At 29.8% G+C, this 14,324-nt stretch overlaps 1 protein-coding gene across 5 annotated transcripts in view; it reads left to right on the top strand.

Annotated features, from left to right (window-relative positions):
• The window catches only part of LOC142317416 (uncharacterized), a 195,888-nt gene that overhangs the window by 15,711 nt on the left and 165,853 nt on the right, over nt 1–14,324 (top strand). For 3 of the 5 annotated variants that reach the window (XR_012754735.1, XR_012754733.1, XM_075353970.1), the window contains exon 2: nt 4,887–5,100. The exons of 1 other annotated variant lie outside the window; for it this stretch is intronic. Coding sequence is in view for 1 of the 4 variants with exons in the window: in XM_075353970.1 (XP_075210085.1) it covers nt 5,051–5,100 (50 nt within the window). In the remaining 3 variants the exon portion in view is untranslated. The remainder of the gene's footprint in view (nt 1–4,886; nt 5,101–14,324) is intronic. One more of the 5 variants, XR_012754734.1, reaches the window with a different exon arrangement.

A 14,324-nucleotide genomic window follows, 5' to 3' on the forward strand; every position in this document is an offset into this window, starting at 1 on the left:
GATTGCATTTTGTGATGAAGAATATTGAATGTCATGCAGAATATTGAAGGTTATTATTCCCAAGCCTGTTCGGTCAGTCGGCCAAATGTTATGTTGAATACCATGTCCAGTCAGTACCAAATGATTTTTAACCTTGTGTTAGTATTGGTTCCAGTCATGAGGGGATTATAAATTTGAATGACATACTGCATAAAATTTTTTGTGAGTAGTGAATTTGATTACCAACACTTAAAAAGGCTTCTTCAGAATTTTAGAAACTATTCTTTGGGTTGAATGAAGTATTTTGAGTGGCATTATTGTTTGAAGACTGGCAGGTTATCAGTTAAAGACAGTGATCACTCAGGGTAGCAAACTACCAGTAAAATAGTGGAAAATATGGACAAGATTTTGGAACTCATCTATGAATACCTATTAATTTTGTAATCTGGTTTGGGGTTTACCAGAAAAAGATCTTAACCATAGACTTGAGCATCCATCATTCACATGACTGTGAAGTTAATCCCTCAGATACTGCCACCCAAAAGTAGCAATGCGTTGCTGTGCCTATTTAGGAAAAAATTTGCCTGTTTATTTAGTATCATTGGCCCGTTAAACAATTTTTTTTTCCATTTTTAGGAAGTATTTATGAATTAGTCTTTGAGTTATTTTCTGAAACTAGGTATGTTAGATTAAGTCAAACTAAAGTTAAAAATGTTACTAAAACCTAAATTAGATTATAAACCATTTAAAATAAAATATTGTAATTAGAACTTAGCAGTTTTGTATATTTAGTTACTTCATTTTAGTGTTACTGGTTATTTGGTGCTCTGAGTTACCAGTTAAATTAAGTGTTCATGAATACATAGGTTTATAAATGCCCGGTTTATGAACTGAGCATATATAACTTTGTCAGATTTTAAACAACATATGAAGTATTATTTGATTTTAAAGCATTTCTAAGCTATTGCACCTGGAGTATACCTGAAAATATTTGTATAGTGTGGCAATATTTGAATTTTTTTGTTACCTTGTCTGACCAACGTATTTTTAGAAGAAACCTGTAAGACGAACATCTCAAAGGTTTCAAGCTTTTTAATAGATGCCTCATTGAGTGTCCAAGATTCTACCCGATACAAGAGAACAGAGAACATATAACATCTGAGCATTCTTGTACGCAAGCCAATGAAAGGTCTGGTGACGCAAGCACGTTCTTAAGTCAGAAGAAGGCTGATTTAGTCCTTCACAAGTCTGCACTTAATTTCCAGCTTGTGATCCCACCTTCATCAATACTACTTCTAAAATACACATTTTTCATCCTTTATATTAATACGATCAACCCAAGTACAGAATTAATAAAATAAAAAAATAGGATAACACACCTACCGTATTCCATAATCCAAGCAAGAGCACTTTCACGAGTACCTTGCATCATCAGTTGCTGTATAATTGTTCAAATCTTTCGTTGCAAATTGCACATTAAAATTAAAAGTGAGATTTAAAATTGTTCCCTAAGATCCTTTTCCAATTAAATCAAAACAGAAATAAAACTAAAATTTTTTTATATTCAAAATTTTAAATCGTATATACAAAATATGAAATCATTAATAAAAAAATCAAATTAAAAGTAAAAATTAATAACAAAAATAAAATAAAATAAATAGAAATCCATGTAGACTAGTTAGCCAAAGTTATATAACTGTACACAGCTGAAATATTATGAATTACCAATATCTATAGAAGTGCTGCTATCTACAACAGCTTTTCTATGATTGTGTAATCCTCATATTCTATATGTAAGTTGATCAAATTAAATTAATTTTTTTATTTATAAATGTAAAATCTTTTTTAAAATGTCAAAAACCTTATTTATATTAATATTGTATTTTTTAATTTCCAGTGTTTCTAAAATTTGTATGTATATCCGACATTGAATGTGTATTATTAATGATGATCAGAAATGTTAGAAAACCCAATTTTCTACTTTTATAATATCTAAAGTGTTCATCAAATCTAGTTTTAAAGGATCTAGTGTTTACCTATATAAATATGGTCATAATCATTGCATTTTATTTTATAAATACCACACAAATTATGTAAATCGTATGAAGCAATATGTGTATTATTTTTTAGATGTTTTATTAAATGGTTATTTGTCTGGTATGCAGGTTTAACCAGATTTTTATCGTAAACCCTTGTTATGTTTTCAACAATAATATCAGTTTTTTTTTTGTCTTCAGTCATTTGACTGGTTTGATGCAGCTCTCCAAGATTCCCTTTCTAGTGCTAGTCATTTCATTTCAGTATACCCTCTACATCCTACATCCCTAACAATTTGTTTTACATATTCCAAACGTGGCCTGCCTACACAATTTTTTCCTTCTACCTGTCCTTCCAATATTAAAGCGACTATTCCAGGATGCCTTAGTATGTGACCTATAAGTCTGTCTCTTCTTTTAACTATATTTTTCCAAATGCTTCTTTCTTCATCTATTTGCCGCAACACCTCTTCATTTGTCACTTTACCAACCCGTCTGATTTTTAACATTCTCCTATAGCACCGCATTTCAAAAGCTTCTAATCTTTTCTTCTCAGATACTCCGATCGTCCAAGTTTCACTTCCATATAAAGCGACGCTCCAAACATATACTTTCAAAAATCTTTTCCTGACATTTAAATTAATTTTTGATGTAAACAAATTATATTTCTTACTGAAGGCTCGTTTCGCTTGTGCTATTCGGCATTTTATATCGCTCCTGCTTTGTCCATCTTTAGTAATTCTACTTCCCAAATAACAAAATTCTTCTACCTCCGTAATCTTTTCTCCTCCTATTTTCACATTCAGTGGTCCATCTTTGTTATTTCTACTACATTTCATTACTTCTGTTTTGTTCATGTTTATTTTCGTGCGATAGTTCTTGCGTAGGACTTCATGTAAGCCGTTGATTGTTTCTTCTAAATCCTTTTTACTCTCTGCTAGAATTACTATATCATCAGCAAATCGTAGCATCTTTATCTTTTCACCTTGTACTGTTACTCCGAATCTAAATTGTTCTTTAACATCATTAACTGCTAGTTCCATGTAAAGATTAAAAAGTAACGGAGATAGGGAACATCCTTGTCGGACTCCCTATCAGTATATATATATATATATATATATATATATATTTTAAATATACATTGTCATTTTCTGTGTGTTATTTATCGGTATTAAATATGTATAATAGTTCATTTTTGACATTTGTTTTTTGTATATATTATGTACTAAACATTCATTATAACCATTATATTTGGTAATTTGTTTTATAATACCTATTTATTTATTTTATTTATTATATCCATTATACTTTGTGTAATTGATTGTATAATTGATGTTTGTATAAGTATTAATTTTGTGTGACCACAGATGATTTGAATATTTATGTTTGGTGGTTTGGTACTTACGTATTAACGCCACCGCAGCTATAGCTTTATTTAAAAACAAAGTAGTCAATCAGATTTCAGTGGAAAATTGGCCGAAACAGATTCAAAACAGAATATAAATGGTTATTTATTTTATAAATATAATAACCAAACTTAACCTACGCTCGCTTCGCCCGCTAACCTTGACTAATTAACACCGTAATTTTTTGAGTATTTATTTAATAAATTCAGTAATTATTGCAATTTGATTATTTAAATAAATAATCAATTATAAATAATAATAATAATCAATTTATTTAAATAAATTGTAATTACTGAATGTATTAAATAAATACTCAAAAAATTACGGTGTTAATTAGGTCAATTTTGGTTATATTTTATTTATAAAATAAATATTTATTAATTTATGTTAAACTTTATATCGGCCCATTTTCCACCGAAATCCGATAGACTACTTTGTTTTTAAATAAAGCTGTAGCTGCGGTGGTGTTAATACGTAAGTACCAGTGGTTTTGTTGGTTGTGAGTTTCCTATGTACTGAAGTTATGAATTGATTATTTTTATTCCTATTATCTATTTCGATACAGTCATCTACGTGATTTATTCTCTATCAATTTCAAAAGTAAATTTCAATTCATTATGGTAAGAATTTAACTTGTTCAAAATTATTAAATGTTCATTTTATATAATGGTCTTTAGACCACAAAAATATCATCAACTTACCTAGTTCAAAGTGAAATATCATGAACATGATGCTATAAACTAAATGCTATAAACAATTTTACTTTTTGTAAAACAAATCTCAGATATGATGGCTGACAATGGAGAGCCCATTAGTAAGGTATTTTGTTGAGTATAAAATTTATCATCAAACTTAAAATAATTCTGTTGGCAAATATTTCTAATAACGATAATATTATCAATAAATAAAGGGTCTTCATAAAATTCATTTTTTTTTTAAATTTTAAAATAAGTAAAGAATATCTTTAATCAGTAAGATTTTGAAAGTTGTCTGTTGTCTTAAAAATATACATAAAAATGTAATATTCCATTTAACCAACTATAAATGGCCAACCAACTAATATTTTATAAAAAATATTATTGAATGTTTTTAAAAAATAAAATTTTTAAATGTAATATTTTTGAGATAATTTTCAATATCCTTTTTGTAATCTGTGAAAATTATTTACAGGTGCTAAGCAGATGTCCTGAAACTTTTATATCTCATAATACTGACGGCACATATTTTCCAAAAATACTTTCTTATTCGGTTTAGTCTCATTTCATTATTCTAGATAAAATCCCTCCTGTACTGTGAAAAGACAGGATTCTGTATATTTCATTCTAAAAATTAAATGTGAATGCTAGTTTACATGTACTGTAGAGAACCATTTCTCCACTGATTTTAAATGGTGTACAAAATTGATTGTTTTACAACAAAACATACTGTATTAATCTGTTATATCATTTTTGTTTTGTTTTATCAGGCTATCTGTTTCAGCTCTCTATTCTGGCTCTGTTGAACTGTTAAGCACCAGATTTATCAGAGGTAACATACAGAGTTGCTTTCTTTGAAAATAGTGGAGTTCACTACTTCACTACACTGTCAGTTCCTGTAATTATGGATTTGGAAGAAAAGGTTTAACCGATAATGAGGGAAAACTATGAAAGTTCTATTAGAAAAAAAATAATAAGCATAAGGTAAGAAGCATTATCAAATTCGGTACTCTTGTTGGTAAACGGTTTTTATACTTTTCATATTAAGATTCATATTATTTTTCTGTAGTGTTAAATTTTATTTTAAATTCTAATAACATAAAACGCATCTAGTACAGAATATTGAGGTAAGACATACCTTAATCTTATCATGAAAGTAACTTTTTAGGATTCTCTATCCTCAGTCAGTTGAATTCATTTAATTAAACTGCATATTAAATAAAGATATTAAAAATTAGAAGTACTAAAATAAACCATATAATAACAAAGAAATGTTAAGTAACAAAATAAACATAAAACATATAGCGATTGAAAATGAATATGTTACTACTTTAATTAATAACATTATATTATTATAACTACCTTATAAACAATACATAACAAGACACAAAAAAGTGAAATCATATACATAAAGTGTTTATATATTAATTATATCATTGAAAACATTACTAAAACTTACAGTAAAGAAGTATTTAAACCAGCACGCAAACCTAATAACCATATAATTAGATATTTAAAAAACCCAAAATAATAATAATAAAATCAACAACTTGTGTGGAATTAATAAAATTAAATGTAAATGATTGTGATATTCATAAAGGAAAAACAAAAGATCCTTTAAAACTAATAAATTAGTTTTTTCTAATATGGCAAACCATGTGATAACAATAAACATAATATTTCCGATGTAAATACAAATTTTGAAATATTAGAAATTAATAAAAATGACATAAAATTAATTATATACCAACCCTCTGTTCATAGCCATGATGGGCTTTACTGGAGATTGTCTTTTAGACCCTCTTAGCTTGATAACACAACACAGTCATCAATTCAGTCTCTGCCAGTATGCCATCGCTGGAAATACCTCAGCAGATATTTTCAACAGCTACAAGATTAGGAGAATAATTAATAGATTCGCAGAAGCACATTCCCCGCACCTTCTTCTAACACTGAAGGTTTTTGTCTACAGTTTGCCGGAGTTGAAAAAATGATAGCTGGGGGTCAGCTTGGAGTTTAACATCAAAGGGGGCATTAAAAAGCTGTTTTGGTTTGCTAGCAGATGATAAAAATCCCTCTAGTGATTGGTCACAAACATATTGAAACATTATGACTTCATTGAAACTATTTTGGAGGATGAAGAGCATCCTGGCAATCATATTTTACAGTGGTCTCCATTATCTATATTTTTGTCTCTCTCTCTCTCTCTCTCTCGTACACACACACACACACACACACACACACACACACATACATATATATATATATTACACACACACATATATTATAAAATCTTTTTAATGATATTTGGTGTGATATCAGGTTCTGATTTTTACCTGTTTGTAACAGAACGCAAGCTTAGTGAGAGTTTATTATTTCACTACTAATTGCAGAACCTGGACAAGTATCCCTTGCTGGTGTGTCATTCTTTTATCGGGTGGTCATTATTTATTTAGTGTGCGGTTATAGATTTTATGTATTTTATTTATGGACGGATTTTGTATTTGCGTTCTGGTTCTTTAAACCGATGAGAAATAATTGACTGGGGCTGATTGTGGGAGACTAGGTGTATATGAGCTTCGTACTCCCTGCATAATTACCTTTAATTCTGTCCTCTGGAGTCCTTTCGGTGCTAGCGCCTTTCAGCCTAACAGGAATTTGCCTTCTGGAGACCCTAGTGTTTGGAGGAAGCAATGTGTGCTCCCCTTTATTACCAGTTTGTATATAAAGTCCTAAAACTAAATACAAGTAAGATCTCATTTACAGAAATACTTTGGTCTGATTCTGCAGTTTATTAATGGTTAAACAGTTTTAGAAAATATAAAATACACAATCTTTTCGGTGTATCCCTTTGTCGGATCGAAACAAAATTTAACCCTGTGTACAAGTAAAACATATTGGGGGAATAGTATATGTTAAAACTTATTTTTTTTAAATATAAGACTAACAGTTACAACTTGTCATGAGTTTACAACATATGAGTAATGTTTAGCATAATATTTTAACCCCGATAGTTATTTACAACCCCTGACGTAGGAGTGAAATGGTAAAAATGTGATTTGCTTGAGAATTCATAACGTCATTGGTATTGAACCTATAACAGCAAAACTAGTGTCATTAAAAGGCCTAACTTAGTTTTATGAATTCTAAGAATAGATTAAAATTATACAGTTTACAGGGAACTATTTAATGTTTTTTTTTGTTTATAATGAAGAGTCAAGTTCATTGTTATAATTAATTTTTTAAAAAATACCTTATACCAAAAACATTATTTGGTTCTATCATATCGTAAATGAATAAATTTTCAACATTTGGAAAAAATTATTATGTTTGTACATAGTGTAGAACAACAGATATAATTGATCTAGTTCATGAAAGCATGGAAAAAATAAATATGTGGAAAACAACAAAATAAAATTAACTGAACAGCATTTAAACAATAAAGTTCTCTCTGGATCAGAACTGCCCTACTCCATTTGTTACATCTTCCTGCTCTCGTTATGATGTTTCACATCAAAACTTTTTTTTTTTAATGTGTTCCACTTTATGTTTCAGAGGTATATATACTTACACCAGAAAACATAAAATGTGTTTACATAAAACCATAATTATGTATAACAGCCGTACATAACAAATGCGTACGAATAAATAAAAAAATAAGATGCTAACAGTATTACTATTTTCCAGTGATTCCTGTAATTCTGTGCTGTGAGTCTAACTTCTGCTCAGCACCATTACTGGTAATGGCTGTCCAGGGACAGCAGCAGGTCGGTTGAGGGTCAGCCATTGTAGGGATCCTAAGTAATATCCTGATTGCAGTAGCTTAGCTTTCTATCTTGTCAACAGGACATCTGGGGATTTTGATCCAGGTTAGGAGGTTGGATGGCTGTGTGAATTGCCAGCCCACACTGCTTTAATGGTATTGGCTCCTAGAATTATGGAATTAAAAATTAATTAATTATATTTAATTATTTAATTAAAAATCGTAGGCAGTTCTGATTTTTTAATATAATACACATATTACTATTTTTATTCACTTAATTTATTGTATAATATTTAGAAAATTGTTTTTAATTCTCATTTTGCAAGGTTTACATTAATACAAAACATGAGAATTTTTATTAACGAATTTCAATAAATATTAGTTGCACATACAAGTTGGAAATTGAAGATGATAGGCCTACTGTATCATTAGTTCAAAGTTACATTTTTAGGAATGTTCTTTATATTTCTTATTTACTGGTGCTACAGCGAAAAAGATAATGTAGTTAAATTTTCATAATCGGTTATCTGGTGAGTGTCTAGATAACTTACTGTTTCCTTCCAGCCTATCAAAGCAAATACATTGAAAGTGATACAATATAGTACATTTGTTTAAAATTCTTTTTTTATATATTAGGTATTACAATAGCCCGATGCAATACCCAAACATCTGGGCTGCAGCCAACATTTAAGTCTATGGCCAAAAATACAACAGAAATCACCTATTACTTTACAAAAAAAATCCAAAAAAAAACATATTTTTAGTATTTTATTTGTGTTTTACATAATTTATCTGTATTGAAAATAATTTACCCTCCCACCACTCATAGGCGATTATATAAAAGCCAAATGGCACAGCGACTGATTATGCAGGGCTCTGGGGACCATCACCACAGATTCCCTGACTACCTCCCGCCAGGCAGAGCCGACTTCATCGAAGACCTGCTTACAGACCTGACAGCCCTTTTAAGGGCTACCCCACCAAACATACACTAACGGTCCTTTTTAGGGCCACCACTCCAAAAATCTGAAGAGCTCTTTTCAGGGCGACCATGACATTCTAAGGTGCCATGTGCCTTCAAAATCATTCGGCGATAATATGAAAGGTATTTTGGATGAATATAGCAAGATTCTTAAATTTAAACCACAACCAGTCCTACTTAAGTGTTAATTGACATAACTAGCTTTACAGTAACTCTATACTAAATGTAGGAAATTTATTAGAAACCATAATATCAGTGGAATTTAAGTAAAAGCTCTGAAAACATTTATAAATGATATATACTGGCTTCAAAAAGATTGGTTTGTCATTGTCATCAGGGTTTACCATAGTAATGTTAACCATTAACATAATGTTAACCATAAGGTAAGGTAACCTTACCTTATGTGAAGTGGTAAAAGAATGTTGAAGTAAATAAAGGTGGGTGATGACCTATTATAAACAATGCATTTTGTTAAGTATGAGGACAAAGTAAATTATAATCTTAAGAAAGTTATGATCAGCACAAAAAAGATTGGAATATTTCGTCATCAACGGAACAGGGATTTGTTGATTAAGGAGGATGGATCTTAGGTTAAATTTATTAAAATGAAGAAGAGGAATATTTTAGTACAGTAATTTCAAACAATACATTTTGAGTAAAAGGATATCAGGACTGGCAATATAACATAAGCAAGTTTAAAGAGTCAGTACAGATTAGAAAATGTATAAGAGCCTACTTACTTACACTGAAATTTTAGGATGCTGGCTGTAATACAGAGTGGAAAAAAGATTAACAGGGTTTTAAAGCTACTTAATATATCTAATCTTAACTTACAATAATAAATCACAGGTAAAATGAAAGGTAACTCTTTAAGTTTTTTGTAAGTATTCAATGCGAGCACGTTTTATCATGCAGCCCACATATTACTACTGATAGGAGAGTTTGTTCCATACTTTAATCAGCGTGTCTGAAGTGATAAGGATCTTGTATATGTGCCTCTGCTACCTAATAAACCCATCCGACTTGGAATTCAGGTTGAAGCAGATGTCGTTTCTATTACTCCAGACATGCTGATTAAAGTATGGAACAAACTCTTCTATCGGTATTATGTGGGCCATGTGATAAAAAGTGCTCGCATTGAATATTTCAAAAAAACTAAATTGGATGGGTTTATTAGGTAGCAGAGGCACATATACAACATCCTTATTAAAACCCCAAAGAAAAAAATTAAATGGGTGGAGGTCTGCACGTCTTGGAGACCACTGAAAACAAGCTCTTTTATTGGGTCCATGCTGACCAATCCAGCAGTTGGGGAAAATATCATTCGACTGATCCCAGACAGGGATACATCTGATCCCAGATAACTAAAGAATATATGGAACTTGCAAGTGTGCTTCAAGTTATATAAGCAACATAACTGAAAAAAATTTTTAATAATATTGCTACATATTTTTATTGATATTGTCTTAGAAAAATTTTGTGAGATTTTTATAAACCTTAAAATATTTTTAAAGCAAAAGCTCTAGAAATGATAAAGTACCAGTGGCTATAGTTGTATTTATTTAGTAACTTTGTGTAGTGAAACACTGGATGTAGTTTTCATGTCACAATAAAACTGTTAGTTTTATGGAAAAGTAAAATAATTACTAAACACAGCTGAGTAATGATTTAATTGGTGTAATCATTTTTATTTATTAACTTCATTCACTAATTTTTTTTGTTTATGTTTTTATCAAAGTTATCAGAGATAACTTGCTGTTCAAAGAGTGTAGTTCTACTATTTCTTTTAAAGTAGTAATAGTATTAATTTTATCATTATATTTTTTTTTACCATTAACTGATATGTTATGTAATAGTCTTTGATTTCATTTTATGAAATTTTTGATTTGAGAATGGCAGTAACTCTTACCAAAATGTAGGACTTTTTTTTCCACCGCATACTCGACAAAGTTCTCAAGTATGTGTCGGAAAAAACTCTTATTCTGAAAACAGAAATGAAAATGGATTTGTAAATTCACGTGGATGTGTAAGTCTCTCGTAACATTTGTATTAAAAAGATTAATAATACCCTAATTCACATATGTAAAAACTGTTATTTCACGTTAAGCAGCATTTTGAAAGATATATAGATACATAATTTTTCGGACAGGATTTTAATTGTAATCTTTTATGTAATATTTTATAATTAAATTAGATTTTCTGTCGTACCTTTAAGCGAATGAATATAGTTTTTCTAAATTTTTATTACGATCGATATAAATATTTGACGGTGGGTTTTTATAATTTCATTTAATTTTTTTTCTTTTAATTTCATTCTGGCTTTTCAGAAATTATTTTTAGAAAATGGATAGGAAAAGATGCGGTGTGTTTAAAAAAAGAGATAATAGTAATTACTGTAATTTTATTAATTTCCCTTCATAACAATTTTGATTAAATTAACAACAAAATAAATAGTTATTTTTTGTGATATTTTTTTTTTTTTAATTCTTCATTTCAAGATCGGCTTCAAAAAATTTAAAAAAATCAACATTTCCCTTAACGTTCAAAACCTTTTTTACATGTCTTACGGTACTACTGGATGGTAGTACTGTCCAGTATTCTGGAAGTACTACTGTCAAAATCGGTTGATCTAGAAATTTCTCTATTTTGACGATATATTGTGGCATAAATATACATTGTGCCAGTCATACTTGTCGACAGAAAACTATCATAATATGCTGTAAATTATAACAAAAGTTGATAAGTAAATTTTAATGTAAAATATAAATACATATAAGCATAATGATTTTTAAAAAATTGATATCATCATATTATATATATATATACATATTACCTGGAAATAACATAGGACTAGAATGTTTCAATGGTTGCGGTAACAACCAGATTTTTACTTTCTGATGTGTTTTATAATGATTTGTATGTGATATGTATTTTATATACTGGTCATTTTAAACATTCTCCATATTAACATATTAAAAATATAAGCATAATAAATATAATCAACCAAACTTAACCTACGCTCGCTTGACTCGCTAAACTCGACTAATTAACAATAATGTTTTGTTTATTTGAATAATAAATAATTGCAATAATTACTAAATTTATTATTTAAATATTTCAATAATATATATTATTGAATAAGATGTAAGTATATTCAATAAACTTGCGTAAAAGTTTATTTTTTTTGATTATATTGTCGTAGGAGAATCCTTTTTTCAGTAGATCGATCTGAAAAAAAATATTTATAACCAGTAAAAATAATATGAAACGTGAAAATGTATGTATTTTAATCGACAAAGAGTTACAGTAACGATAATTGCGACCGCTATAATTTTTCGATTACATAAACAAGGAACTAAAATACAAAAAAACGGTGTCTATATCTTGATCATCAAATTACAAAACGTGAACCACAAAGACTGTAGGTTATTACACCATTTTCCAGCTAGCGTCTTTCTCCACAAAATTGGCGTTTACGTATGCGATAACTCCTCATCAGATGAAAATCTCGTTCTTCCAAGCGAAACTGTAAGGTTAGGAACAGATCTAGTGAATACGGGTAGTAGTCGACCGATTCAAAATGCAATTTGTGAATCTTAGCCACGGCGAATGTCGAAGTGTGAGCTGATGAAAAATCACTTATTTCTTCAAATGCGGTCTTTTTTTAGCAATTTCTGCCTTCAGCTTGTCAATATGCGTAATACTGTCCCGTTATTGGTTTACCTTTCTGAAGATAATCGATAAACAAAATTCCGTTACTATCCCAAAAAAACAGTCGCCATCACCTTCCCGGCCGATGGAACGGTCTTCGCCTTTTTCGGAGCAAATTCACCCTTTGGAGTCCACCGTTTTTACTGTCGTTTCGTCTCAGGAGTGTAGCGGTGGAACCACGTTTCATCTACAGTTCTGAGTTGAAGGAAAAAATCCGACAAAGTTTTGCCGAAACCGTTCCGGCAGAGCCTTAGAAATGTTCATTCGTTTGCGTTTTTGGCCCAAAGCGAGCAAACGCGCACGTAGTTTCGCATATTCAATTCTTCAGTTAATATATGACAAAATTCGTCCTTTAGATATGCCCATACCCTCTGCTACCTCTCTAACCCCGGTCGTCCAGTACGATTTGGTGAACGTTTTAGATTGTATCGATGGTGGCTGCAGTTTTTGGGCAGAGGAAGTCATCTCCATACGCCCTTTTCAATTTTGGAAACGTTTCAGTAGCGACACCAAACTTGATTGCACAACGTTGTTCGTAACTAGTATCGCTCATTTTTTGTAACGCACAATAAAAACTCGTTTCACGAAAAGTTTGTTTTCCTCTCGCGTGGCAACAATAGACTAAAATTATTAATATATAATATAAATCGAGCGATAAAACTTTAAACATTTCATAGAAATGTACTGGATTCTATATTTACTTATTTAATCTAGTTTTACGCGTAATTTAATAATTCGAATATAAATCTAAATTAACGCTGTGATTGTAGAAAGATTTTATTATAAAAGTACAGAATGACATTACATACTTGCGTTTAAATTCACTAAAGAACAAACTTTATAACATATTCTATTTAGGGCCTTGATCCGTAAATTTAACATGAATAGATTAGTTTTTCGTTTCTGAAAGCGGAAGCGAACAAAAGATTTTATGAAACGATTCCATTTCAGTAAAAATCATATCGTAAATTATACAGTTTAGATTCAAAATTGAATGTCAATACATCAGAGGCTCGTTTGAAATATAACAAAATAAAAAAATGCGATTGAGAGCACCACATCTTCCTTGTACGCCTATTAAATTACATAATACATATTTTTTTTTAAAATGAAAAGTATATAAAATTTTATTTAATTAATAATTAATTATATTTTTTCATATTTTTTTAATTATTATTTATCGTACAGGTTTTTTACAATCACAGGTTAATAATTATTAATATATCAATATATTTAATAATTTAAAACAAAGTCGGATTCGAACCGATTACCTCCCTTGTAAGAGTAAATATTTCATTAATTAAAATTTTATTTGCCTATAACTCTGGAACCGATGAAAGTAAGTACCACTTATGATATATCGTTGAAAAACTCTCAATGAGGGCTTATTACTGAAATTAAGAAATCCAAAATTCACATAATTTTTTTTATTTTGGGAATTTTTTGTTACGTTTGAGATGTTACACCAGTCCTAAATTCAAAATTTCAAGATCCTACGGCTAATCGTTTTTGAGTTATGCTAGATACGTAGTTCGTACGTAGAGACGTCACGCCAAAATTAGTCAAAATAGATTCAGGGTCGTCATAATGGATATTTCCGTTGAAATCTGAAAACCTAAATTTTTCGCGATCACAATATATCTTTTAATTTATACAAGGAAGTAAAAATCCTTTAAAAAGTATCAGAATGGAAATTCTTGAGGCCAAATATCAGTAGAAAATTTGCTTATATATTTTTTGACAAGATTTTTA

This window comes from Lycorma delicatula, chromosome 1, assembly GCF_047948215.1.
Source record: "Lycorma delicatula isolate Av1 chromosome 1, ASM4794821v1, whole genome shotgun sequence".
In the NCBI taxonomy this organism is placed as follows: Eukaryota; Metazoa; Arthropoda; class Insecta; order Hemiptera; family Fulgoridae; genus Lycorma; species Lycorma delicatula.